Genomic DNA, 27,555 nt, shown 5'->3' on the forward strand with positions numbered 1-27,555 from the left:
CCGGCCGAATCGCAATGACCGTGCATTTCTTCATCCTCGGCTATCCGCGCCGGACGCAGTGGGCGACAAGACGTATCAGAATCAGAATCCGAATCCGATCATAACATCATCGCATCATGCGACCGGTGATGGGTCGTATATTAAACATCGACCAGCGGACTAGGCCAGAAACCTAACCAGATAGAGGGGAGGCAGGCCAATAGTTCGAAATCGCGGGCGGATCAGGAGGCGGCGACGGACGAGTAACGAGAGGCGGCGCGAGACAGGAGGAAAGCATGCATCTAGGGATTTGAGGAAAAGTTAATCGAGGGCCGGATAGTTCGTTCAAGGGCCTGCCGTTGGAACTAACGATCCTAACCGAGTTCCAGTTTGAGTTTGTCGGATCCGGGCTGCTCCATTCTATCGTCATTTCTTGTAACATTCATGATGAATGGAGGATGGACGGGGATGAACTGGATCCAGGCAGATGTCGGCAGGAAGGCCGACTTCCAGAGGATGAGCATATGATCGACCTACTCAACTCGTGTAGTATTTTCGGAATATTCGACTATTCGCATATAATAATATAATCATATTAACGCAATCACAGGATGCTCCAACCGGAAAGAAGTGGATCTCCCAAGCCACGTTGGCGCCGATCGCAGTGCCTACGCGGCCACCGCCTGCCCGTGAGGATTCGCCATTGCCGCCGCCTCAAATGCCGGACGGAGTCTGCATTGACCGAGTAGGAGTATTCTAGTATAGTATTCAATAATGTCTGTAGCAAGAATGTCAAGGTCATACAGACAGTCAGACACATGGCCAGGTCCAACCCTCTTGGTCATACCCTGGGATCCTGCCGCAGCAACACACTACCACCCACTAGACACTCAACCCCCAATCTTACGCAATGGATATATTAAACCAAGACACCAATTTACCCGCAGCCAACGGAGCCTTGACGGCCAAAATCTACAAAAGCACGACACTAACCCGTCTGCGCAGAGGGGGACAAACATTGAGAGAAATTATTTGATTTGATTTTTCAGGTTAGCTTGTCTGCTTTCATGGTATCTTCCCTGCCATCTTGCCATGCTACGGTCGCCTCCCCTGGCCTAGGGCCAATATAATCCAGGCGGCACTATATCCAGTTCGCATCGTGCCAAGCAGCCCGTTGGCCCTCCGTCGTCTGTGCGACTGCTCGTAGCCTCCCTCCCGGTCCGAAAGCTCTGATTATGTATCTCGACGCCGTAGATTAATTGGCTTCGGCCCATCACTCCGGCGTTAGTTGGTGAATCGGGGCGAGCCGCCTCGCCACCTGTGTGTCTAGAGCATCCCGGTACTCTTCCGGCCTCCAGACCGGGGGGGTTTAAAAAAAAAGAAATCGATAGGAGGTCGGGCCTTTTTTTCGGTAAATAAGACTGCATCTGATTAAGTGCCAGACGGGTAGACGGAAGATCTGGCCTGTCGTTCCGGATTGCGAGTCGTATTTCCTGGTTGCTGTTGGTTTGTATACTAACGGAGTACGGAGCATATTCCTTCCACTGACGGTGCGTGGTATACTCTCCTCACCGGTGGTGGATTCGAACATGGATGCCTTGTCTGTAGTAGAGTGGTCGATGTATGGACCTCGGATGGTAATTGCATTCTGTCATGTGTCAAACTGTTTGACCTCGAGCGAGAAAAAAAAAAAAAAAAAAAAAAAAAAAAAAAAAAAAAAAAAAAAGCCTTGACACATGATACTATTACCGTCCCAAAAAAAAGCTTCGTGCCTTTTTCGAGGATGAAGCTCTTAGCTATCCCAAGTTAAATTAATTTACAGACAGATATACTATTATCTGACTCTACCCACCACACAGTCGACAGATGGCATAATACGACTCGGCACAGCAAATGCCGAGGTCTAAATTTGTCATATACCCTGTCGACCTAGGATATAGGCACCTTGGATATCTACAAGGGCTGGTGAAGCTAAACCCTGAGATTTGAAGTAGCGCAAGTCATCTGTTGGTCGTGGCGCTTGGACTCTGGCGGAGATTTTTGCCAATCAATCAAGAACACCAATGGGGGTTGATCTCGAACTAACACCGTTGATCTAGATTGCCTGAGATGTAGGTCTCGGCCGTGTCGGGCGGTATACATGCTGACATTCATTGCGGTTGAATTTGAGCGACAATATTGCTGTGTACACCTTGAACGCATAAGGCTTTGCTATTCGTCATGCAGAGAACTTATACTCTTGTGTAGGAAGTGTCCTTGTCAAGGGCACGGTTCACGTGTTCATCTCATAACCGCTTCTATATTTTGATTACTTCCATGCCATATCACCAGAACTTTATGGAGAATTTAGCCCATGATTTCTTTCAATCGACATAGCAAAACACCGAGAATTCAGTCAGACTTTGATTCATCTAGGAATTAGTAAATCTATTTCCCTCGGCTACGTAATAGTAATGTTATACATAATGGCCTCTGAAGAAGTACAGCAAACACCTACCAAAGCAGAAGACCAGAACAGAACAGACCCTAGACCAAGACCTCCCGACCCAACCATAAATACCTTGTATATTTCCATATCGGTCTCAAGATGATAGATGCATATTAAACATTAATCGTCTAACTTTCTATCTTTGCTAGAAATCTCGAATAGTTGCCTCATTCGACATGTCTGCGAGAAGCGCTATTATGGTATATTGCAAGTGAGCTGAGAGCGTTGTGTAGGCGACCCTTTAGGCAGTAACTCCAAGCACTCCCATCTACTCTATAACCCGTCGGTCGATCGATCCCCTTGGTCTCCTCAACGAGTATTTACCAATTATAGTGTTGTGAGAAAGGAATATTTCTATCAACTAGAGACGATTATTCCAATTTTCAGAACCAAATCAACCTATCCTTTGGAGTACTATGAGTTAGAAGATGTACCGTCCACTGTAGCGTGGTCCTGCAAACTGCTTTTGATGAATCTATCAATTGATGAGGAAGTCGACTTCAATTGGCCTTTTCCAACCAACTAATGTTCAGTCAGTACATGAAGCTATATAGGTGCATCGTGGTTGAACAAGAACCGTGAGGCCTTGAAACCATACACTCATACTCATATAAAAAGAGAATGGGCTACAATAGTAAACAAGGGAAAACGTACGTTTAGCGAATGGCCTGACTTGGAATGGAGAGAGGGGAGACATGACCATGGTGCGGACATTGGATGCTTTGATATTATGGTAGGGAAAGAAGACCACAAAGTATAAAGAGAATTCGAATAATATATGCAGTGAACTTGCCAGCAATGTCAAAATAGAACATGATATAAGTTCAGTGTTACACTTAACCAAATCCAAGGACGAGGAACATCGGCGATGAGACGGTGACAGATACCCGGTCGACGAGGTGTAAGCCTACGAGACACTACAGCAATTAAACGAACAAGGCAGAGCCATCTACGTAATAAAACCAACATTGTTACAGAATGTCGTTATTATTATCGTTCCGGGGTATTGCAAATCCTTAATTCATTTGCTTGTTTTTGGCTACCTTTTAACCGAAGTGAAAAAACTCATATCAAACACAAATCCGATTCACGTCAAGAATCCCTAATTTACTCCTCGCGGAGAACGTTAAGGAAACCCTTGGAGGCGCTCTCGGGCTTGCCAGCGGACTCAACGGACTTCTGGCCGAGCTTCTCCTTCGAGAAAGCAGCGGCGTAGGGGTTGAGACGGAGCATGACCTGCTTGTTGCGGAGAGGGTTCTTCTTCTGGACGTGGGCACGCTTGGTGCGGGCCTCACCCTTAGGAGCACGCAGAACGGACTGGATTTCAGAGGAGTTGATCAGGCGAGACAGATCAGCGTTGGAGACAACGTTCTGGGGCAGGAGGTAGTCCTTCTTGAGGGCGGCAGGGGTGGAGGTGGTGCCGTAGACCTGGTCCAGGGACTGGAAGGCGGAGGAGGTCCAGACGATGAAGCGACCAAGGTGACCACCAGGGGCAAGCTGGAGGAGGTTCAGGTTGAAGACGGAAGAGGTCTCAACACCGGGGATGTTGCGGAAAGCACGGACGAGCTCCTTGCCGTCAACCTCGGGGTTGTAGACGACGAGGGGACCGCGGCGCTGGCGGTGGCGACGGTTCCTCAGCTTACCCTTACCAGCGCGGACCTTCTTGGACTTCTGGACCTTGACGAGCTCGGCGCCGGCACCAAGAGCCTGGAGGAGAGAGACAGCGGCCTTGGTCTTGGCAATGGCAGCACCCTCGAAGGTCTTGGAGTCAACAACCAGAGGGACCTCGGGGATGTTGGCAACGCGGTGACCACGAGCGAAGAGGAGGGCAGGGACGGAAGAAGCAGCCAGAGCGGAGGCGGTAGCGAAACGTCTATGCGAGCACAAGTTAGTCCTCTTGATTCCCCATATCGAATCTCATCGCAGCGAATCCCGTTATTTCATACCTCTGACCAACGTTCACCTTCTGGTGCCACTTGCGCCAGACCTTGGTAGGAGCGAACATACGACCGGAACGGCACTGGTTACCGAAAGCAGCCTGACCAGCACGGTGAGTACCACCACCGGAGACACGGGGGATACGAGCGACAGCGCGACCTGCAGAAAAAATCGATCATTAGCAACTCAATTCATCGCATGCAAATTGAAGAATTTTTCGATATCCACATACCGGTACCCCAGGACTCAGCGGAGGTCTGTTCACCAGCCTTCTCGCTCACGGCATAAGGCTGTCTCTTGTTCTTCGCCATACCGGTGTGAACCTGCCTGTAATGAGGAAAACCCCGTCAGCCATCTGTCGCTTTTGTTCTGCCATTGCTGCGTTTCCCGGCCCTTCTCCTTCGAGTCCCGAGCGAGTAGAAAAATCATCGAAAAACATACTGGACGATATCAGGACGGATGGGCGAGGTGAAAACAGCAGGCAGGGGGTAGGTGGCCCCGCTGGCCTTGCCATCAGCCGTGGCGATAGTGACGGTAGGACGAGACGCCATTGTTGTCGACGGTGAGGTGGTCGTTGTCGTCGTTCGAGGTTGAAGATCGAGTAACTCACGATGGGCTGTGGAAATTTTCGCTTAGTCTGCCGCGAGTGGTGGGCCCGCCCAACGGCAAACCCTAAGCCCTCGTTGCCGTTTTGGGTCGGCCTCGCTGGCAAGGGTCTTGGCGGTAAACTGACACCTCAGGTTGCTAGCACTCCATTCCTTCGAAGGCGGTGTGGAGGACTTCTTGGAATCCCAATTTCATAGTACGAGGTTATCTTGATCTACTTTGTAGTCTTTGCATACTCCGTACCCCGCATCAAATATCACTTTTGTATTCTATCTATCTATCCATTCCATCAATGCACAATACATCCATTTGCCGACTCAATCTGTCATGCCGCAACAGTTGACAGGTCACGTTGACTGCCACCTGAAGCCATCCAACGTCATCAAAACCTACAATGTCTGACATGTTAAGGATCAACACAGAATCCTTCGTTCTAACAAATCGATAAGTGATGATGATCGGCAACATCGGAGTTATCTACTCCATCTATACTATCTACTTATCTGACAAGAAATACTACAGTTTACCAGGAACAATGCGTCGAGCGGATAATTGATCAAATAATCTATTGAAAAAGGTATAAAAAATTGAAAATCGAAACGATCTTTACAATAAAGAAAATCACTTCTTTTCTCATCTCTCTTTAAGTGTACATGTTGAGAAAAGAAAAAAGAAACGACAAACCAAATCGGGTTCCTCACAAGTAGTCAGACCACCAGTGACAGGAAAAGAAAGAAAAACAAGAAAAATCAACAAACGCGCAAAGCGAGTGAGCTCCTCACCCCGCTCAGCGGGAAATGAGAAGGGTCATTTACGCGTGGCGGTGAGCACCGTGAGCGCGCTTGCGGTGGCGCATCTCAGAGAGCATGCGAGGCTTGAGAGCAGCGACGGCGAGCTCGGCAGCCTGGCCAGGAGTGCACTGAGTGCCACCGGCCATGGGCTGAGCGGGGGTCCACTGGCCGTTGGCGCAGCGCTGGAAGTTGGAGCCGTCAATGCAGTTCCACTGGCCCTCGGAGGTGCAGGCACCGGACTGAGCACCGGAGGCGCCAGTGCTGTCACCACCGGCAGCGGGCTGGGTGGGAGCAGGGTCGGCGGCGGGCTGGGTGGTAGGAGCGAAGACACCACCGTCGGCGGGAGCGGACGGAGCAGGAGCCGGGGCAGTGGTGGGAGCGGGAGCGGGCGCGGATCCCTCGTCGCCAGATCCCTCATCGCTGGAGCCGCCGGAGGAGCCACCGGAGGCGGGGGTGTTGCCAGAGCCTCCGAAGGAGGGGGTACCGGTACAGGCCTCGCTGCCCTCGGCGGCCAGGTTGGCCTCGTCACCAGCATACTCGACCTCCTCACCAGGGTTGGGGAAGCGGATGTCCTTGCCCTCGGGGGTGGTGCAGCCGTTGACGTTGGCGACGAACAGGTCGGGGAAGCTGGCGTCGCGCTTGACGGGCGAGCGCTTGGCGGAGGAGCCGCCCTTGACGGTGACGGGCGCGCAGTTCATGTACATCTCGCGGTTACCGATACGGTTGAACCAGGTCCAGGCAAGAGTATACTTGCCGGGCTCGATGCCATCGGGAATGGTGTACTTGAATTCGGTGGAACCGCTGCCGTCGGGGTTCTCGGGAAGGTTGCCTTCGGCGTTGACGGGGCAGCCACCCTCAATGGACTTGATGACCATCCACTTGGAGTCCTTGGTGGGCTCGAGGTCCTTGGTCAGGGAGACCTGGCAAGAACCACCACCGTGGGTGGCACTGCCAGTGAACTTCAGAGGGTTGGCCTCGCCAATGTTGAGAATGTTCTCGGAGCTGGCGGCGGCGTAGACGCCGTCACGCTGCTTGCAGGGGAAGTCGCTGCCGTCCGCCTCGAGAGGGGAGTTGTTGAGAGAGTCAGCGCCGTAGGGAGCGGGCGTGTTCATCAACATGTGACCCTGGACGGCGGTGGCACCCAGAAGGGCGGAAACGAAACCGGTCTTGGAGAACATTTTGTCGAAGGTTGACTGTTAAACTGAAACCGTTCTTGATTCGAAGAATGTGGTTGTGAGTTTGGCGAAATTCTGATCGTACCGGACGAACTCAGAACTTGGAAGACGTTGAAAAGCTGAGAGTATCGAAAACTTTTGTGTCAAAGAGTCAGCAAGATATTCGTATGAAGAGTATTCGTGCGGAGATGATGATGTGAGTTGGAAATGGAGAACGAGAGAAAGAGCCAAGACGTCTGCATATTTATAGATTGCAGGACAGCAGATTCCAGGCTCTTCAACAATGGGAATAGAGTGCGGGATCCGGGGAACTCAACAATGGTGAAAGAACCGGGGACAATGAAGTCCGGAGATTATAGGCAGTATGGATTCACACAAAGAAAGAGGCGGAACAAACCCTTTGATAGACTCAGAGAAGGAATGACGTAGTCTGCCACAGGCGAAACCACAAAAACAGTATTCACAAATGAAGGAATGAAGAACGAAACAGGAACCTGGCCTGTTTGACAGTCGAAACCGTTGCGAGAGTAAAGGATTGAAGCGCGCTGCGTGATTGGGATGGAGAGAAGAAAAAAAGAGAGCAGACCAGCCGACGGCGAGGGGTGTTATATAGTTTGAACTCAATGAGCCCGGCACTATATCAGATCCAATGCGATTGCCGATTGAAGGGGAAAAGGGAGGGTAGCGAGTGGGGGTGGAAAAAAAAGCAGTGAATCAGTCAATCATCAGGCATAACGGGGACCCTGGAAAGTGGGCAAGCGACAAGCTGATGGATGGGGGCTCAATTGGATGCATTTGGGCGGACATGAAACAGCCCCATCGGCGGTGGAGACTCGAGAATTTGGGAATGAGCATCGAGGATTGGATTGAGGCGACTGACGATGAACAGAGTTTACGGAGGCAGTACAACGGTGGTGAAGGCCAGCGCTTGAGTGGCTGCAGGGCGCAGCCAGTGAAGATCGGTCGACGAACGGAGAAAACCGTCCGCTGCTGCGGGTACCTGACCAGGGGGGCGCCACAGGGATTGATTCCATGTCGTATCTTACCAACAGTCGCAGTCAGACATGCGCCTCGATCGACGCAGTTTCACCTTCACCTTTCCGGTCGAACATTCACAGACACAAAAAAAAAGAAAAAGAAAAAGAAAAAACAAAGCAAGGTGCCCAGCCATCGTCGTTTACTAGAATCCCCTCCTTCTTGCCCCTAGAGTCGGGGGGGCCTTAAAGTTGCGCTCGATGGTGTCACACCATCCGCCCAAGCGCCTGGTTCGGGAGGGGCACTCTGGCAGCTGATTGGCCTCGGTCGCGGGCAATTGGCGCTGGGACGGCTCCTCTCGGCGGATCTGCAGCCAATCACCACGCTTAAGGCCGAGGAAATGCAAGCCGCCGTATTTTTGGTATTCACCGTACGGAACCCCGTCTCTTCACCTGGGGATTCTACCTGGTAGTACTCCATAGGTAGAGTTACATCGCCCTGCCGCTGCACTCGATCTCATCACCCTCAATCTAATTCCTTCCACACTGTTACCTAACAAATTAATCCCTTGGGGAAATGGACGCTTCACGACTTCCCGCCTGGAACCTGGGAGTACCGGCCACTGACGACCTTCCAAGCGGACTGACCGCAAGAATGGGGAATCATCGTGTGCGATCAACCTAACTAGCACCTACATGTCCCACTTCCCAGCGAAGAATGGATCTTTCCATCCGCCGGGCGTCCAGGTGTCATAGTCTCGTCCCGTCGCCCACTTGCCAGGGCCTGGACGGCGAGATGTGAATGGACAAACCCGCCCCAGCCTAGGAAAAGATCCTTCGCTCTGCATCGTCATCCTCATGCGACATGACCCCCAAAGCTTAGATGAGAAAAAAAGAAAAGAGAAGAATTTTTTGTATCGAGTAATAATCATCCAAGACTTGTCTACACCGGAGCTGACCGCTCGGCCCGTGGGGCGAATTCCATAAACCCTGCCTGACGACGAGCGAGACAAGGGAAAGGCAACGGACTGAACTGACACTGACAGCCATCGGTTGATGAAACCGGTTAATCTCGCTTCCCTGAGGATGGATTGCTCGGGAGACTCCCATTACTACCAGGAAGGCACCCGAGCCTGCCATCGACTCTGATGAATCCAATTTCCAGACGAGATTACGGAGGTCTGCGACAAGTTCCAGGACATTCCCGTCAGGTAATGGAAAAAGAGTTTTCATTTTCATTTTTCTTTTTCGCTGTGTGCGTTGACTCGTATACTCTGGAGAGTTGAGGGGACGCGATGGATCCCGTTTATGCACGATTACTCAATTATGGATTACCTCTCAGCTTTGGCCCGGCATGGGCTGTGTTGGCCGTGAAATTCTCCGGGCTGAATGGCCACCGCGTTAGCGCCTCTGGCCGGTGGTGTGGCGACTGGGCGGTTTGCAGGAACATCGCCGGTGCAAGACATGTTGCGTTTCCCGGGCTAAAACGCCTTGATGCTCTTAAAATATCGTTCGCCCCAAACCCCGGCGGATAATAATAGCCATGAATATATTACTACGCAGCACTATCGAGGGGGCAGTCCGATGAGGTTGGGAAGCAAGGGCTCCTCGACCTATGACATTTCGTGTTTGAGCGAATCTCGACGACTTGGCCAACACAAGGATTCCCCAAGCGGACGATCTCTGCACCTCCTGCGTCCCCGAGTGCAGATATCAAAAAAGGACGAGCAAAAATACCGTCGAGCCATGGTTCCGACCTCCGCATCTGACCCATCCGACCGCGAAGTTCGGATCCTCCCATCATCTGGCCGGCGCGGTGGAGGCGCAAAGTTTGGATCGTTAATCTCGTTGACATTACGTCGACGGGCGCGTCCCAAGTAAACTGACCGCATGTCCTGCGTTATCCACATGCCATATCGCTTAGAACTTTTGGAGAGAGGAACCGGAGGGTTCGAGATCTGGATGGATTTGTGTTTCAGATAGATTCATTCTGCCCCGCGCTGCTCAATGATTTGCCGACTACCGCAGGGCCCCGGGCCAATCAGGGGCGGGAAATGCCATGCTTTTTGTGACGGCGGCTTTTCTTCCTTGTTTTCCGCGAACTCTGAAGGCGAATCGCGAATTACGGACTGCGCAATCAGAATCGACGAGGGGGAGGCCTTTTCCGTGATCTGCGCTTTATCTCCAAAGGGAACCTTCTCCGTGCCAGGGAATCGGACCACGTCCCCGGGACCTCTGATTTGATCATTTTCTTTTTCTTTCTTTTCTTTTTTCTTTTTCCTCTTGATGATGATTCTGGTCCCTGGACCTCTCGACAGAGTTTGGTACCTTACAGAGTACCTGCTTCCGGGAAATCCTCTGCCCAGCCAGCCAGCGAGCTGGCATGCCAATTGCCAACACACACAGGACCGATCCATGTCTCGTAAGAAAGCAAACGCACTCTGTACAGTAGCCTGGATAGCCTGTAACCCATAGCCCGGACCTCCACCCTCGGGAAATCAGTCAACGTGGGCGTTTATCTCCGGAGCCACGAACCAACGGGCTTGGCCCTTCTAGCCGCTCAGTCTCGCCCACTTCCAACTGTCGCGCATGGGGCCCTTTCCGGCGTCACCAGTCACCACTGTACCACATGGGCCGTCACCGACCTGCCATGGAATGCGGCATGCACCAGGGCTAGGATCAGATCAGGATCATGATCATCGTCCCCCCTCTCCCCGCCCAGGCCCGGCGGCTAACGGGAACACAAGCACCTACCTACCCTACTTGTCCAAGTGTACCTCCGGACTACCGTGAGCTACAAGCTCTGAGTGGCCGTTCTACATATCCTCGATGCGGTAACTGATAGACAAAGAGCGGGGTGGGATGATGGATTATGGATCTCAATCACATCGATCACACAACGTAGCGCTTGGCCCTGTCCCTCCCTGCTCCATGTATCCGAATCTGCACCCCGACGGACATTTTCGCTTTCACTGTCCCCTGCACTTCATGGCTAGTACATACATCCACCCCCAGCCCAAAAAGACTAAGTGGGAAGAAATCGTACGAGCTCTGTCGCACAGCACAGCCTCGCACAACAGCTCGCATTCATGCGCGGGCCGAAACAGCGTCAGCTTACCTTCCTACTACTAGCAGTACTAGCAGTAGTAGCCACTCCGTATCTCCTCCCAGGTGATCTAGTTCATCGATTCTGGCCTAGCCCGAGAGCTAGGGACTTAGTCCCCTAGGGACAAGACACTAGAAACGATCTGGATAGGGCTAGAAAAACCAATACGCTGTACCAGCAGATACAGAGGATGGGACTAGTGCCCAACGAAGCCTAGCTGACACCTGAGACTTGACACCTGCCTCTAGAGTTCGGGCAATAGATCTGAAACGCAGGGTTTGGGGTGTCTTGTCGCATCTCGTCTTGTCTCGTTTGGTTTCGTTTCGTTTCGTCTCCACGTCAGGTGATCCAGGCCCTAGCAGATGGCACAGTCCATGTGAAAAAAACAACAAAGAGTCCGAGCCAGAACGACCAGGAAGTCGAAACCAACAAAGAAAATGGCCCTGCATAGCCTGCAGAATCCCCTGCAGATACTGACAGTCAATGCTACCTCGGGCTTTTTCACCCTACCGACCCTGGTAATCTTCGGGGTAGGCTCTGCGGGCCACCTAGCTCCTGCTCCCAAAATACTACTCCTGCTACCGCTATACTGCGTACAGCGTACTACCTCGCACTAGGGACTCCTTCCTGCAAGTCCTACCGTGGTAATCCGCTAGAATGTTGGTTTTTGGTTACTTTCTTTCCGGGGTACGCCTGGTGCGCCAAGCTGGTTCCTGAAAATCATCTTGTCCGAGAACTCCCCCTTTTTTTATTTTTCTTTTCTCCCGGTCAGCAGTCAGCACTTGCTTTCTTGCTTGCTTGTTGTTGTGGGGCATGTAAGCTAGTTCCCAGGAACAGGTTGGATTGGAAATTTGAGCTTCTAGATGATTCTGAAGCGATTGGGGATGGGGACGGGCAGATTGCATACCTCGTATTTTGATTTGGTTATCCATATTTCATATGGTCTATAGAGCATGCAGAGTGGAGACCTGGAGAAGTCTATGCTATTACTTAATATGCAGAACCAAGGTACTACCTGCTACTCCCGATGTGCCAGCAAAGGGCCCATCTATCGACTGACCGTGCGACATCTTTGGCAAAAGCCAAGGCCTTACCCATCAAATCTTGTAGATCTTAATTCACTCGATGTCACTTCTCTGCGTTGGCATCGATTCTAGATCCGTGCCTGACCGAGTTCGATGCTATGATTCTACACCCCATGCCAGACACCTTTGTCTGCCTGCCTGGTCAAAATGCAACATTCCATCGTCGATGGATACTATCCACTGCCACTCGGCGGCCCCCGTATTCAACCCCTTTTTCATTCTGCGTGAAAGGACGAGTTGAACCGGCGGGTTGTTGGGGGCCGACCACTCTAACTCGCAGTGTAGTATTCCGCCAAGACAACCAGGTGCTGGGTCCAAGTCCAGCAGCCTTGCGAAGTCGAAGCTACTATTCATTCGAGGTTGACTGAACCGGGCACTCCGTGGAGGATTGGTTTTTGCATAGCCCAGAGGGCCAGAGGGGCGAAAGAGAAAGGGGGAAAGAAAGAGGATCTTCGTGATTCCGTTCTGCTCAAACTGGCATGGAATGAACGAGCAGACCAGAATAGAGGCGAAAATCCCCAATATCCACATCTGAGCGAAGAAATTGTAACCATAATTTTTTTTTCTTTCTTTTCCAAATCATTTCTTCCCTTTCTTCTTCCCCTTGTCACCACTGCCGCCTCCTCCGCCGGACTCCTTGACAAAGCCTCCTTTGATCAGACCATCTCGGCCGACGGCGTTGATGATGCGAAATCGATCCGGCCCCAGGTGGATTCCACCGTACCATCTCGTAACCACGACGACCACATCCCACACATCCATCAACTGCATGAGGTGAAGCAGACGGCCGCCGGCCGCCGTCTCGCCGTCGTCGTCGCAGTCCTGCACGATCATCTCCGTGGATTCGCCCTTCCCTCCGCCGGCAACAGGCTTCTGCTGCCGGATCCGCCACGCACTGATATTGTGCGTGGCCGCCGCCACCTTCTTCTCCGTCGCGAGCAGATAGTCCAGGTACGCCTGAGCCTGCTCAAGACTAGATACCCGGGCGACTCGCGCGACAAACACCGATTTCTTCTCCGTTACCACGTCCGAGAGGATCCAGTCCGGGGGGCTGTCTATGCCGAAGCTATCGCGGAGCGAGAGCGTCGCGATCTCCTCTGGTTTCAGATCTGAGGAAGTTGCCGGCTCGTCGCCGTGTGCTCCCCCGTTGTTTCCATCGTTGTTGCTGCTGCTGTTGCTGCCTCCGATATTCAACTCCTGGAAGGCCTCCACCGCCTCGTTGATAACGTCGAATAGACAGACCACACCAGGCTGGTAGCTTCGCCCAACGATATCTTCCAGCACGTCGACGGCTACTTTCCCCTCGCCGCGCGACGCGGTCGACGCCGTCCCCAGGATCCGAGGCGGGGTGTCGGGGTACGAGGGGTCGAAACCCAGAATAAAAGACAGGTGTGGGTGATTGGGGATTTGGAGCTTCACGGTCGTAGAGAGGGCGCTTGAATCCGGGGACCCAGAGCTGCCTAGGTCCAGCGTAGACGTAACCGTAGAGTTATTGGACCCGGGGGTGCTGGTGACGACCACGGTGTCGGGTTCGTAGATGGCATTGATGGCTTCGATTTCTTCGGCCAGGTCAGTGTTCTGTAGGGATTCGAGTTGGGAGGACATTGTCGCGCATTGAGGAGGTTGCGCAGTCCGCGACTGCGGGGGATTGGATTGGCGAAGTTGAGGGGTGAGGATTCATTCGGATTTCCCTCCCCGCTCATGTCATTTTCGGCTGTGCTGAGTCAGTCGCTCTATGGTTCAACTTCAATTTCCACTTGTTTTTTACAATGAATAGAGTGTTAGTCAATTGACGAGTCTTCATTACAATAGTGCTATGTACGCATTGAATAGGCTCTTCATTCTCGATATTTTCCCACAACCAAGGGAAATCCTGGTCTGGCAGCAATACTGATGGTAAATTCTCGGATATATATATTTGAATCGTTAGTGGTCATCAGTTCTAGCTCAACGAACAACTTCAAGATTAAAGCATCAAATAAATGATAATATTAGTGAAAAAAGGAAATGCCGCTACGCGAAAATAACAATCTAATTAACAACCCATACCCAGCATGTTGCTCACTCCCCCCACCCGCAAGGACTGAAGCATTTCTGATACATCACCATCTACGTCAATGCCATCCAGATCCTTCTTCTGCCAGAATGCGCGGAAACCATTCACCAGTCTCTCGGTGACTCTCTTGACATCGTCTCTAGGAACTGCCGTGAAACTCAATCGGAAGTAGGGATGCGATCGGTCCGCGATCTGCTGAGAGGGAGAAAACAAGCTGCCAGGGGCCAGCAGAGAGAGGTGTGGAGATTGCGTCAGGAACACCCAGAATGCTCGGGACAGTTTCTCGACGGGGTACTTCCCATGCAAGGGATGAGTCTCGAAGGACGCTTTGATCCACACGAACATGCCGCCCTCTGGCCAGACAAAATCGTACATCTGTACTTTGTCCACCACCTCCCAGGCGCTTTCGTCCGCGGCCTCTGCGTCATCACCTGCATCGATGATGTATTTGCCTTCTTCGAGAGTGCTGCACATGTCCTGCATGCGTTCTTCATAGCCTCCTCGCAGCCCTTCCAGCCATCGCACCCAGCCGTCCATTTTCCAGCCCTGATCGCCCTGCTTCTTGGTCGCAGCAGCGGCGTCGTCGGTCTGCTGTCCCAAAATGAGCTCGGCCACCATGGCCTGGACAAAGCCCGAGGGATGCTGCGTCGTTGTCTCCCCGATGCGAGCGATCCGCTCGATGATCGCCGGCTGCGCGGTGACCCATCCCAGACGACATCCGGGCGCGATGGTTTTGGAGAACGTGTCGAGGCGAACGACGCGCCCGTCCGTATCGATGGACAGATACGACGGGACCAGGGAGTCTAGGAATTTATATCCGGATGACCGGCCGTGGGCGTTGTAATTGCGCGTCGACGACGCGGTGTCGACGGACGTGCCGCGGTATTGGGCGGAGAGACTCTTCGCGGAGGGGTACTGCAGATTCCAGTAGGGATCATCCTCGACGATGATGATATCGTATTGCTGACAGAGAGCGTAGATTTCTTTTCGTCGTTCGACGGACAGAATGCCGCCCGTGGGATTCTGGCCGATGCTGTTGCCAAGAATATGCAGAACCGTTAGCTGTCGCCCGCCATGTGGCCGTCATTGACGACAAGGAACCGCGTCCCTTTCAAAGATTCCTCCACGCCATTGCAGCGCCACTTACGTGATGGTGTATAGGACATGCGGCCGGCGACCTTTCCGATTATCCCAGTTCCTGAGCACGTCCGCCAAACCCCCCTTGCCGTGCGCCAGCATCCCCTGGGCGTCGATCGCGACCGGCGCCACGTTGAGAGCACGGGGCTTGACGGTAGCCACGGCATTCATGTACACGAACTCCTCGCAGAGGATGCCCTCGCGATGGCGGATCCAGTCGCGATCTGGGTCCCAGATATTGGTGAAGGCCTCGATGACCTTGGAGAAGCCATCGGTCGCGCCGCAGGTCAGCAAGGTATCGGGACCGTTGGCGTAGGGCACGTTGGGATGCAGATGCTCGCGGGTGAATTGGCGGACGAATTCAGCCAGCGGAGGAAGACCCTCGATGGTTCCGTATTGCAGGGCCGTGGTGACATCGATCTTCTTTTGCAGATTGGCCGTTGAACTCTCTTTGGGGACCGTCACCCGAGCGGATGAGCGCGGGTCCCCTGAAGATTTCGTTTTCGCATCAGAATCCGAGGGTGCAAAGCGCTCTGGACGAGCGACGGACGCCTCGAGGGTGTCGTAGGGAAAGTAGGAGGCATTTGGAAGACCTGGAGATGGACAATGGGGGGAAACGATCAGCGAGGGCGACGGAGTGGTTCGGATGGCAGATAAGGTTCTATCCATCCATCACGAACCAGCGACCATTCCACTTACCACCGGCTAGGTTTGCAATGCCCGGGATCAAGAAGTATTTATACAGATCTTTGATTGAGCTGGCCTCGCGCCGTTTGGTGGCGTAGGAAAAGTGATGGGATAGATCCAACGGAGGAGCCATCGCGGACAACACGGATTCTTCTATGCAGGGCTACTCAATGGACGATGACGCAATCGCTGAGGTTCGACAGTCGATGGTTCATAAATAAACAGAAGGAAAGACAAATGGACGGGGTTTTACGGCAAGTTGGCCTTGATCCCAAGCATTATTAAGAATCCTACGAGACACGGAAAGGCAGGCATATAAGAAGGAAGCGCTATCAGACCAAAGCGATGTTGCTTGATAAGCCAACGTCGCCGGTGGGCGCTCCACATGGAATCCTGGTGGCCATCCTGACTGGTTGCGCCGGACGAAAGACGGGATTTGTGTCGACGATGGCGGATTTGATGTCTTATCGGACAAATCCGAGAGAAGCTGACTGGGGGGTTGCGGGGTTGGGAGAGATATGGGGACCGACAGTACGCAGTAGGCGGGAGTCGACGGGGGGAGACTGAGTGCCATGACTATGAGTCAACTAGTAGTCAACTAGGAGTTATTCGGATATTCCATTGGTAAGAAACACTCCATGGATCTCTTCGCTTCAAAGGAGACACCACGTGACCAAACAGGCACCGCTGACATAAGGGCTCCACCGCCACACTGTCAGCCACTCAGAGGCACCGCCACCGCGAGCTGGCGATCTTCCGTCGTTCTTCGGCGCTTCGCCTTCTCTTCCTTTCCCCTTCTTCATCTGCCTCTCGTCCGTTATTCTTATCGTATAGTCCCGTGCGCATAGGATTCAATCATTCTTTCTATCCTCGGGATATGTCCTTCCACTGGCTGTGAAGGACTGTCTATCTCTCTCGCCCTCCTCGATTCCTCTGGCTTGATTCATTGATTCCCGCCTGCGGTCTAGAACTCTAGCCTTGTTCTTCCTTGCCCACCGTTCGTCCCCCACTCCCGCCCGTTGCCTCTTTGGTTGCATTTGTCTTTTCGGGCTCGCCTTCATCGCGCCCTTCGTTGGTCCGATTTCATCCCCCAATTATCCTCTGATAGGTTTCCAGCATGCTCGGTGAAGGCCCGGAGGATGGTTCCCGCGTTTATGTTCCCCCGTTGTTAGACGACGACGACGATCATCCCGACGCTCCCGATATCCTGCAGCCTGAGGATGAGGAGTCCGGCGTCGCCTACCTCCCCGTCTGGTTACGGGAATCTTCCAAGTCCTTTCGCTGGAGCTGGGTTCCTCTGCCCATTCGAAAGGTGGCCTGGGCCACCGCGACCTGGGTGAAAGGCCCCGACCCGCCCCATGACCTCCTGCTGAAGCCTTTGTTTCCTCGTTTCCAAGAACTTCCGGTCCGGTACATGGAACGGTTTTTTCCCAAGCGCAAGCACAAGATCGCCCTGCTTTTCTTGCTATATTTTGTCTGGTTTCTGCCATGGACTATCGTCTTGTTGCATGCCCGTTCGGCGGGTTATATAGAAGGCTATGGACGTCCCCATACCCTCTCTTGTTCGACGAGTCTTTGGTAAGGACCCCCACCCTTGTCCTCGGGTCCGCCCGGTCGCTTTGTCTTCATGTCCATGACTCTAATCCACTATCACAGGGACTACGGAAATGAATGCGGACTGAATGGAAATGATTGCCGCCCTTTTTCGGCATCGACGATTCCATTCCGCTGTCCCGCGAACTGCCGGGACGCCAAGCTGGCGGAACCCCATACCGTCGGCAACCACACCTATAGTTACCGGGGTCTAGTTGTGGGAGGCCCGCAACCCGATTTCGACGAGACCCCGATCTACCGCGCCGACAGCTTTGTCTGCCAGGCTGCCATCCATGCCGGCGTCATCACCAATACTGTGGGAGGCTGCGGTGTCGTCCAGCTCGAGGGTGCTGCGCACTCATATCCTGCTTCGAAGCGCCACGGCATCCAGTCGGTCGGGTTTCCCTCGACCTTCCCCAAATCATTCAGCTTTGCTTCCCTGTCCTCTTCACAGGGGACATGTCCTAAAGATCCCCGGTGGCCTTTGCTCGGCATCACCATTGGGTCGCTGGTTGCCTTGTGGCTCTTTTGCACCTCTCCGCCCGTTTTATTCTTTAGCACGTTCGCCATGGTTTTCTGTCAAGTGGGACTGGTGTCCGACCCGCCTTCGTACCCCCAATTTGCCGACCTCGTCTCCAGTCTCCTTTCGCGACTGTTGCCGGCATCATTCGTGGCCTACGTTCTATTCAAATACTGCGCCCGTCCATTGCTCACTCCCCTTTCTGAACCCGTGTACCAGGTGACGAGGACGTTTCTCTATCTGCCCCCTGTGTTCATTGGCGCATTGAACAACTACACCTTTGCGAGGCTGATCCCTCTTGAACGCCTCACGCCTTATGACATCCAGAAACAACCGGGAGCGAAGCTGGCGCTGGCACTGGTGATTCCGACGGTGATCTGTATCATCCTCAGTCAAGCCTGGAAGATTCGCCAGGGTGGGTTGATGCCCCATTATCTGAAAATTTACTGCACCATGGGCTTGATCCTCCTGATCCTGCTCCCACTGCCTGGTCTGCGCCTGCGAATCCATCACTATATCCTCGCCATCCTTCTCATGCCGGGAACCGCCATCCCGACACGACCGTCATTGATCTACCAAGGCCTGCTTCTCGGGCTCTTCATCAACGGTGTCGCCCGGTGGGGATTCGCCTCGATCATCGAAACTCCCGCTGCCTTGGGCGAACAGCCCGGTGGATCCCACGGCTGGTGGGGAGGCACCTACCCCAACATCTCCAACAAAACGGTGGAGATTTCCCTGCCTGACCGAGATTCTGACGAAGCCTACCACGGCAATGGCAACATCACCTTCTTCCTGTGGGAGCGACAACGCATGGCTGATCTCGGCGTGGACGGCGTCTCCGTCCTAGTCAACGACGTGGAGCGCTGGCGCGGATACCTGGACGAGGACAAATACGGCGAATTCACCTGGCACCGACACGGCCATAACGGTCTCGAACTCCGCCACAGCCCCATGATCGAGAGCGACGACGAACCCGACATGATAGACTCGATATCCATAGAAGCAGAGAGTCAAACCACAGAGGACAAGAAACCCGAAGACCTCTTTTTCCGATTTGCCTTCTTAAGGGGCGCCGATGCGGGTATATACAGCGGAGCCGGAGTTTGGCTAGAAGAGGGAGAGTGGATTTCTCCTCCCCCACCGAAGAATTAGACTTGCTTTTTTGACTTATCTTATACCTGGTTTCTTGGCTTATGTTTGCTTTGGGTGTCAACTTTTGTGTCTATCTTTATATCCTCTTTCGGGTCCGGTTCCTTGGATCTACCTCTACGCTGGAGGGTTGAGATCAGCATCAAGACGAACATCTTTGGAAAGACAGACAGACAAACAGCAAATCACACCGTGCATTGAAACACACTTTACCTCTGATGGATTCGGTGCTGGTACATATCGGTCTGATTTGATGGGCACAGGCGTTCCCCGGTTGGGTATGATTGAATTGAATGGCTTGGTACCTACCTAGAGGGCGTTCGTTTCGGTGTGGACAGCCGACTTTCTTTCTTTGCTTTCGTTGATCTTCGACGATAACGATATCACGATACTTGATCTATCTCTATCTTTACAAACATATTCCTATACACATACATACTAGAGACATACTTGTTTTAAAGGAATGATCTATGGATCATATTATAAAGGTAGTACTGAAGCGAAATAACCCGGCAATTTAATCGAGAGCATCGGATTTCTGTCGGTCCTAGACAAATATCGTTCGATCCCAGCCGCAGAAAGCCTTTCAAGTTTGATTTCACTTCATCGAAAGAACCGTTGCTTAGGTTAGCTGCTCTGCTCGTCATCCAAATTCAAATCCAAATGCAAACGCAAATCCAAACCCACCGCTAACTAAACCAAAGCCACCAAATAACCAAAGATCAAAAATTCAAAATCGACCCCAAAACCACTCAATAAATTCCATCCATCCTTCTCCGTTTCTGACCTCGCATAGCCTCATCCTCGTTTCCAAGATCACAATCGAAATCACCAGTCTGAAAGTCACGAATCAGATCCAATATGACCAGGCCAAGTTTCCTCGCAATCGAGGGTGGGAACGCCCGCGTCACATCATCGTATTGCTGCTGGGTGGAACCCAGGAAGACGAAATCGTCGCTGAAGCCTTGAATACGGGCGAGTTCGCGGACGGTGAGTCCGTCCTTGCGGTCTGTTTCGTTCAATTATTGATTAGTTTGGGCTGAGATTCAATTGATTGTGTTGTAGATAAGTAGTAGGGAAGCGGGTGGGTGGTGGATAGGATAGGAAGAATGGGATAGGATAGAATAGAACGAACCTGGGTGACGAATCCGAGTGATATCGGTCATGCTCACTAGAGGACCTAGATCCAATACATGGGGACCTGGCAGTGCAATCCCTGTCTGATGGTTGTAGACGTTTGTGTTGGCCGTGGGGTGCTTGCAGACGAGGGAGCCTGCCGCGGTAGGGTCAGTTGCTCTGGGGTTGCAGAACGCGAGGTCACGGATCCGGTCAAAGGCGGATTCGCTCTCAGTTTCAACTTCAGCCTTCGAATCAAAAAGCCTGGTCCATTGAACGGGTGAGGAGACTGAAGAAGCGAGAAGAATGATGATCGTGTCATCGCGTGGGATGCCGTGGGACGCAAGTGAGACCTTCTTAAGGTGAATACAATATCTGTCTGCCAGCAGGTCGTAGCTTCCTTGGAATAAGCGATCGAATGTATCTTTATGGAGGACCCAGGGCGGGAAGATGAGGACTAGGAAGTCCAGTTTGAGCTGCAGCGTGAGAATATCACGAAGGTACTCCAGAAATTCGAGCTCTTTTTTCATCTGCTCTCTTCCGTAGGCTATGCAAAGGGTTGCAATGCACGGTGTGCCCTGCGGGGTCTGTTGAAGAGGATTCAATCTGTTTGACTTGATATCCGATATAACACCGTTTAATGTACCGTCCAGGATGATCGCAGAGCCATGTGCGGCCTTGATACATTGTCAGAATAGCCAGCAGGGGGAAAAGAGAAAACAAACCTTCCAGGTTAGATGAGAGGCGGGATTGAACCCTATACCTGCGTATATTTCATATCCACATTGTCGGAAGCCTTCCGCCAGACCGATGAAACCAGGCGATAAGTCCAGAATGACAGGGCTTGCCTTCGAATTGAATCGTGGTTTGACCCATCTTTTCGAACGTGGAAGTAGATGGGATGCAATTGGGGTGAAGCAGGCGGTATCGTCAGGCCCATCACAACGATGCGCAAAACGACAAAAAAGGCCTGGCTGACTTAGATCTTCACTCTGCGAAAGCTCCGTTCTTGTATACTGTAGGGTATCAAGCAGCTCGGAAGCAATAGGATAGACGGCATTTATGCATCGAATGGGGATTCGACTGGCGTCATACCAGCTCCCCATAGAGTTGAACTCTTTGAAGTGTAGCATCAACTCACAATCTTTCATTGGAGGCGGCCACGCCCTTTGGTCAGAGTCTCCTTTCCCCCGCTGAAAAATTGGATTCCGCCCCGAAACAGAATAGAGAGTAGCTAGCAGTGTTCCATCATCTTCTTTGTCAGTCTTGATTGCTGGATGAATGCCATGCGTATATACGATGAAACCTGTCTGCTTTCCCAAAGAGTTTGGAAGCCTCATGGTCACCATGGCATAGTCGTCTTTTTCGAATCTCCAACTGAGCCGGCGGCTCTCATACATGGAGAGCAATCGCGCTTGCTGTGCCTGAGCGAGTGTGAGCCAGAGAATCCAGTCCCAGAGACAAGACCACTTACGGTTCCAGACTCATAAGAAGGAGTCAAGCTACTGAACACTTGAGGAAACGTCTCCTTTTCCCACTGTTTCCAGATATTCTCATCAAATTCAACACCGGATTTACCAGCTTGCTCGTCGATATCCATACCGCCATTCTCATCGGCTGTAGAATTTTTGGAGGGAGATTCAGGCGATTGAGGGGGTTCAGAGGCCTTGGGAGCTGGTAATTCATTTGGCTTAATAGGATCTGGAGGTAAACCGTAGAATGCATCACTATCGTTCCAAGCAACCATTGGGAAGTAAGCTCTGGATGAATCGAGGTTGTCAAAAATCGCAATAAATTTGCTCTGTGTCACAATCTGTTGAACACACGTGCACAGCGTATTATCACCCATATTGACTGGAGGAAGTAGTAAGCAAGCAGCTCGGTAATGATTGAATGGAAGCTCACCTTCATCATGCAAAGCCATATGCGCATTGTCTGCACACTGCTCATCATGGAGAACAACGTGGTATTTCAAACAACCTTCAAGCTGTTTCAACACCTGTTGTGACATACCATTTGTCCAGGAAACCACTAGCTGCTTTGCAGCCAGTCCAGGTTTGACTGTAATGTCGCGAGGCATCTTGAGGGCTTTCTCCATGGCAACCTGATATCCATTTTTCCACTTCCTCAAGGGGCTTGGGTCTGTGCGGTCCAAGCTCACTTCTCTAACCAATATTTCATAGAGTGATGCAAATATGTGGTCGCAAGAGAAGGATGCCGCTCCGCTGTCTGAATTGTTTTGGTACACCACGCAAGGGTACTCGGCATGGATGGCATGGAAATATAGCCATTTGTCCCGTATTTTCAGCACATTAGATTCAGGATCGAAGTGTGCTTGAATGCTATCATCCACGTAATTCACAAACACAATCTTGGTATCCTTGGTTCTCTCACTCAACATCAAAATTGATTCGACGATCATTCTTTGCAAAGTTCTCGAGAAGGCAGAGTTGGGAAGAGTTGTTTCTTTCGCCTTCCTGAACTGTTCAATTTGCTCCTCTCTCGGGGTGCGTATCAAACTCGCATTTCGAAGGGCATTCCATAAAACGCCGGGTATGAGAGCGGGAACTTTCCCCAGGTAGTCTTTGATGATGTAGTTTTCCTATCCCCTCGTAAGTAGCTGGTCAAGGAAGGTCCCGTTTGACTTACATTAGTAGCCTCTTCGCATGAATAGTAAAACAACCCGTCCTTAGCTTCCGAGGAAAGGTAATTCCATATCTTTTGCGCTGTAAATTTGCCGAGGAATTTGTCCGCCTCCCTGACATCCAAAGGCCTCTGCGGGTCACGAAGCATATCTATGTACAATGGAAGCAATTCGGCTGATCGTGTCTGAATAGCTGCTTCCCACAACTGACAGAGAAGCTTGGGCTGCTGGCTAGCATCGACCAGATAGGATGGGCCCCGGCTAATCTCTGCATGATGGAAGTTATAGCCATAAAGCAAGCCTTTCTTGTGTTGACATAGCAGACCCTTGACGTAGATACGGGAAGAATAGTCCACATCAAGAATGAGGTCACCGTGTTGAGTTTTGACGAGCTTTTTCGGCTTCGAAAATTCTCTGATTCCAAGTGCAATACCTAGCCAGCGGCGAAACCCATCTTGCTGTAACTTGTTTCCTGTTTCAATGATTATAGCCACATCCTTTGATATGCGGTTTGCTAGATTGGGCATGGCTTCGGTGTCGTTATCTGCCGAAATTTCTTTTTTCCTCGATGGATTAATGGTGCAAAGATATTGGGAGTTCGACGTCCCACAAGAGCTGAAGTTCCAAGAGTGACTGCTCGCTTCGATGCGTATCTTGTAGCCTGCAAGCATCATGACCACAATGGCAAGTTTGAGGCCCTCGCCATAGCGCCCAACTAGAGGATCCTTGCCATGTCCCCACTGGAGATGTCTTGGTTGTAGTTTCGCATTGGCATTCGCAATGATAAGAGTTCCGGACTTCTTCGAGAATTGTATGAAACCCATATATTTTGGAGTGGGTTTGAAAACCACCTGGGGCTCAGGGGTTGGCCAAACCAGCTTGATTTTGGTGGTATGGGTACTCTCATGATACACTGGGTCGAATGATTCAACCGATGGAAAAGACTCGGCAATGGCAGTTCTCCTGCGTAATCATTAGTTGGCATTTATTCCAATGTGAAACGACGTTGAAGCCTACCAGTTCTGATAAAGTTGACGAAACGCATCTTCAGTACTCAAGCCTTTCACATAATCATTGGAAATGTTCAACTGGTGTGTAAGCTTTTTTGAACCAAATGAACGAAGCTCATCATCACTGCCCTCTTCATTTGAAACGCTGGACGGCCTGTTTTCGGGACTCTGGTTATCTAGGGTTGGTCCTGCGCGTGCAGATGACGCAGGTGTTGCGGCGGACATGACTGTAACAGGCAACAGCAAACAAGTAGCTGAGCAAGCCTTGAAACCAAGTAGGGGATCCTATTATCTGGAGTAGAAGAGGTAGAGGAGGTAGAGGAGGAGTTTGGGAGATGTGGGATGTAGGATGTGAGAGGTGGGGTGAGTGTAGGGAACGTGAGCTGGGCTTAGACCGTGGTGAGACAGGAAAGAACAGGATACGGAAAGCAGATGACAACTGAGTCAGACCCTAGAAGTGCTCAATCGTAAAGAGTTTCATGTCCGCCTGAAATTGAATGGCGAAGCAGAAGGGAATATGGATTAGCGAGGTAAGTGTGAAAGGAACGAGCAAGGTGAGTCTGACTATCAGGAAGTGAGAACACTTTGATGACAGGAGTGCGCAGTTGTAAAGACTCCGGTCGTCAACAGAGATGAGAGACGGAATGCATGGAAGAATTAGGCAACTGAGAAGAATGAGTAGATTGAATGTGTGTATCAAGACCCGGGAACAACCTAATGTCGGGAGTCCTCAGTTGTAAGGATCATGATCGTCCTAGAGATAAGATGCAAGATGAGATGAGAGATGGAATGCAAGTGTCGAAGAGCGAGGTAAGCAAGAAAGGATTTAAGTACGAACGAGGACTAGGAACCAACAGGCTCTAGACCAGCTATAGCCAAGCTTTGAGTGGTAGAGGTAGAGCGGTAGAGGGCGAGAGGTAGACGTATATCAATGAAGAAGTAGGATAGGAGAACTACGAGACCAGGGTGGAGCACAGTAGGAGAAACGATGAAAGATATCTATAAATTGACCAAAGTCGTAAAATCATGTCACAGACACCAAAGGCACTAAATGTGGCAAATCACAGGACTGTAAAGGTAAGCATGATCGGACTGGATTTCTCCAGCACGAATTCATTTGCTATGTCTAACAGGATCCGTCTTGATTCTCGTCGAGAGAAGAACAAGACTAATGTCATAGGCTTCACTTGTTCCCTCAAGGACAAGAAGCAGACCAAGAGTAGCATGTACATCCAAATAAAAGGGAAAAGACATTGACAGGTGAAGGTGAAGAATCCAAAAAAGATGAGAAAAATATCCTGAGAATAGAAACCAAGAGCCAAGTCTGTATAGAAGCTCGAGAAGCACCAGAATAGAAAAGAGAAAAGAAGAATTTAAATGTGCTGGAGCGATAGGAGCTTATAGATGCTGGTCGCCTTTAGCTGGGACAAGCTTAGTGAGCATGGCGACCATGGCGGTGACGCTTGTGCACATGGGCATGTCCATCCCGCTTCGCAGGTGGCGCAGTCGGCGTAGAAACGATAGTAGAGACAACATCGGTGGTGGTCGATGTGGCGGTAGAAAGGGTCTCCACTGGGCCGGCTTCGGTTTGGGTAGGGTTACCCTGTGCGTCGACATGAATGGTGATTTCCTTCTCGATGTAGACGACTTCTTCAACAACGGTGCCATCCAGGTAGGATATGCTGGGCTTGGCGGTCCAGGTGGGTTGAGTGGTCGAGGTCGAGGTCGGTTGGGGAGCCTTGGTCGTCTCCGCGTTTCCACCCAGCGAGAGGGAGACGCCGAGGGAAGCAGAAACCTCGGCGCTTTGAGTGGCGGAGGCGTGTCCAGAGACGTAGGAGACGGGGCTAGCGTAGGCAGGTCCATACTGGACAGCGAGGCCGTCAGGGAGACTGCCCTTGTACTCGTAGACATCCTCATCCTTCAGCACGTCGGGAACCTCAAATTTACACTTCTGCTGGTCGCTCTCACTCTGGATGTCGAAGACATCGCAATCGGTGATCTGGCCAGAGGGGTTGGTGCACCGTTTCACGGCCTGCTCGAGGATACCGGAGTCCCAGCCATGAATGAAATCGGCGTGATATCCGAAGCCGGTCGGATCACCGTTGGCGAGAACGAATTTACCTTGCTTGTCCTTGAAGGCATAGGTGTTCCAGATGGTCTCGTAGAAGAGAGAAATGACGCGGGTCTCGTAGCCCTCGGGGCAGGTTCCATCCATAACCAGCGACGGATAGGCGACATGCGACTGGTGGTCATCGGAATCGCTGTCCTTTCCGTTCCAGCACGACGGGAACATGATTTCGAAGCGAACACCATCGGTACAGTGCTCATCAAGGTAAGACTTGTCGGGAAGATAGTGGCGGCCGAGCGACGGCTCCGCATCCTTGTTGTAGTTCAGGCAGTTGAACCCAAGAGCCTTCTGGCGGAGGGACTTCTGGGAAGCCTGCTTGCCGGTCCATTCGGACTTCGGACGGTCGGGGATCGGCCAAGGGAAGTTGCGCAGGAAGGGATCACCGGCAAGCATGCGAAATCCTTCGGGAAATGCGGCCACTTTCTCGCCATAAAGCAGGTAGTAACTGGTCCATTGCAGGGTTTGGTTAGCCATGTCGAACCGGCTTGAAGGGCTTAAGACGTCGACTCACGCAAGCATGCCTCCCACTTGCTCCACAATCTCGGTATCACCATTCTCGTGCATGAAGTACAGCGCGGGGGCCCAGTATGCCGACTTGTCCTGGGTGACTGCGCAAGAGGTGCACTCCGATTCTTTGAGGCTCGCTTCGTCGACGGTCATCGCAAAGGCTATCGAGATGATGTTTAGAAATGGACGCTCGATAAACACGCGCAGGGTCACTAACAGCTTGCACCATGGATCGCATGGACGTGGTTGGATGGTTTTCCGGGGTCCATCAATGGATCCATTCGAGCCAGACCACTTCGTCCACGGCAGGGCAGTCGCCAGAAGGCATCAGCGACGCCGGAGAAGGCGGCCAAGCAGGTCACCAGACCGACGTCAAGTCGCATCGTTCGAGTCATGGTGTTGGAGGCAAGATATCAACGGTAAATGAGCGGCGGGGTTGAAGTTCCAGAAGGAGCGGGATGGGCTGTCGCAAAGGGCGAGTCCGTCAACTACAGCGTCCCCAAGAGCGATAAGTAAGAATTGCGCAAAACGCCACAAATTCAAGCAAAAGCAAGTGTACAGAATGGAGGGGAGACTCGTGAAAGATGTGGGGGTGTTTGGCGCTACTACGCAGTAGTATGAAGGTGCAATGGCGGGGATTGGGATAGTATAAGACCACAACATCGACAGTGTCAATAAATAAAGAATGACAAAGCAAGATTGGAGGCGCGCCAGAAGCAAGCCTCATGCATGAGGGAGAGACAGGCATTCAGGAGTTCGATCTCTTGAGATCCTGCATATTTCGCGCTTGTGGCTGACTTTTGGGGAGGCAAGGGATGGGGGATTCCCTTGCATTATCATTCTGGAATTGCCACTCAAATTCACAC

The 27,555-nt window shown here is 51.9% G+C and overlaps 8 protein-coding genes across 8 annotated transcripts; 2 read left to right on the forward strand and 6 right to left on the reverse strand.

Moving 5' to 3' along the window:
- Nucleotides 1–3,447: 3,447 nt before the first annotated feature.
- P170DRAFT_433851 (60S ribosomal protein uL4) lies at nt 3,448–5,010 on the reverse strand. The gene is made up of 4 exons (XM_024848588.1): nt 4,847–5,010; nt 4,638–4,732; nt 4,414–4,564; nt 3,448–4,340 (listed from the first exon to the last, which is right to left on the reverse strand). The coding sequence occupies exons 1-4, from the start codon at nt 4,954–4,956 to the stop codon at nt 3,575–3,577; spliced, it is 1,122 nt and encodes a 373-aa protein (XP_024707250.1). The 5' UTR covers nt 4,957–5,010; the 3' UTR covers nt 3,448–3,574.
- An 812-nt stretch (nt 5,011–5,822) lies between these two features.
- Nucleotides 5,823–6,980, reverse strand: P170DRAFT_422879 (lytic polysaccharide monooxygenase AA11 family protein; the record flags this gene model as incomplete). Its single annotated transcript, XM_024847468.1, has 1 exon — nt 5,823–6,980. One exon carries the CDS (start codon nt 6,978–6,980, stop codon nt 5,823–5,825), a length of 1,158 nt encoding a protein of 385 aa, XP_024707251.1.
- Nucleotides 6,981–11,465: 4,485 nt separating this feature from the next.
- Nucleotides 11,466–11,913, forward strand: P170DRAFT_433853 (uncharacterized protein). Its single transcript, XM_024848589.1, has one exon. The coding sequence runs from the start codon at nt 11,495–11,497 to the stop codon at nt 11,672–11,674; it is 180 nt and encodes a 59-aa protein (XP_024707252.1). The 5' UTR covers nt 11,466–11,494; the 3' UTR covers nt 11,675–11,913.
- An 808-nt stretch (nt 11,914–12,721) lies between these two features.
- P170DRAFT_422880 (IMPACT family protein) lies at nt 12,722–13,747 on the reverse strand (the record flags this gene model as incomplete). The annotated part of the gene is made up of 1 exon (XM_024847469.1): nt 12,722–13,747. The coding sequence occupies one exon, from the start codon at nt 13,745–13,747 to the stop codon at nt 12,722–12,724; it is 1,026 nt and encodes a 341-aa protein (XP_024707253.1).
- A 368-nt stretch (nt 13,748–14,115) lies between these two features.
- P170DRAFT_433855 (putative aromatic amino acid aminotransferase) lies at nt 14,116–16,609 on the reverse strand. The gene is made up of 3 exons (XM_024848590.1): nt 16,035–16,609; nt 15,346–15,928; nt 14,116–15,231 (listed from the first exon to the last, which is right to left on the reverse strand). Exons 1-3 carry the CDS (start codon nt 16,153–16,155, stop codon nt 14,178–14,180), a joined length of 1,758 nt encoding a protein of 585 aa, XP_024707254.1. The 5' UTR covers nt 16,156–16,609; the 3' UTR covers nt 14,116–14,177.
- Nucleotides 16,610–16,824: 215 nt separating this feature from the next.
- On the forward strand, nt 16,825–19,728 carry P170DRAFT_453518 (LCCL domain-containing protein). Its single transcript, XM_024851366.1, has 2 exons — nt 16,825–17,600; nt 17,679–19,728. Exons 1-2 carry the CDS (start codon nt 17,140–17,142, stop codon nt 19,285–19,287), a joined length of 2,070 nt encoding a protein of 689 aa, XP_024707255.1. The 5' UTR covers nt 16,825–17,139; the 3' UTR covers nt 19,288–19,728.
- A 308-nt stretch (nt 19,729–20,036) lies between these two features.
- Nucleotides 20,037–24,279, reverse strand: P170DRAFT_506869 (uncharacterized protein; the record flags this gene model as incomplete). Its single annotated transcript, XM_024854418.1, has 7 exons — nt 20,037–20,293; nt 20,420–21,077; nt 21,126–21,824; nt 21,875–22,254; nt 22,306–23,002; nt 23,050–24,007; nt 24,062–24,279. 7 exons carry the CDS (start codon nt 24,277–24,279, stop codon nt 20,037–20,039), a joined length of 3,867 nt encoding a protein of 1,288 aa, XP_024707256.1.
- A 1,207-nt stretch (nt 24,280–25,486) lies between these two features.
- P170DRAFT_422884 (DUF1996 domain-containing protein) lies at nt 25,487–27,084 on the reverse strand (the record flags this gene model as incomplete). The annotated part of the gene is made up of 3 exons (XM_024847470.1): nt 25,487–26,627; nt 26,694–26,850; nt 26,907–27,084. The coding sequence occupies 3 exons, from the start codon at nt 27,082–27,084 to the stop codon at nt 25,487–25,489; spliced, it is 1,476 nt and encodes a 491-aa protein (XP_024707257.1).
- Between the last annotated feature and the right edge of the window lie 471 nt (nt 27,085–27,555).

Source organism: Aspergillus steynii (assembly GCF_002849105.1).
Source record: "Aspergillus steynii IBT 23096 chromosome Unknown P170scaffold_2, whole genome shotgun sequence".
NCBI lineage: Eukaryota > Fungi > Ascomycota > Eurotiomycetes > Eurotiales > Aspergillaceae > Aspergillus > Aspergillus steynii.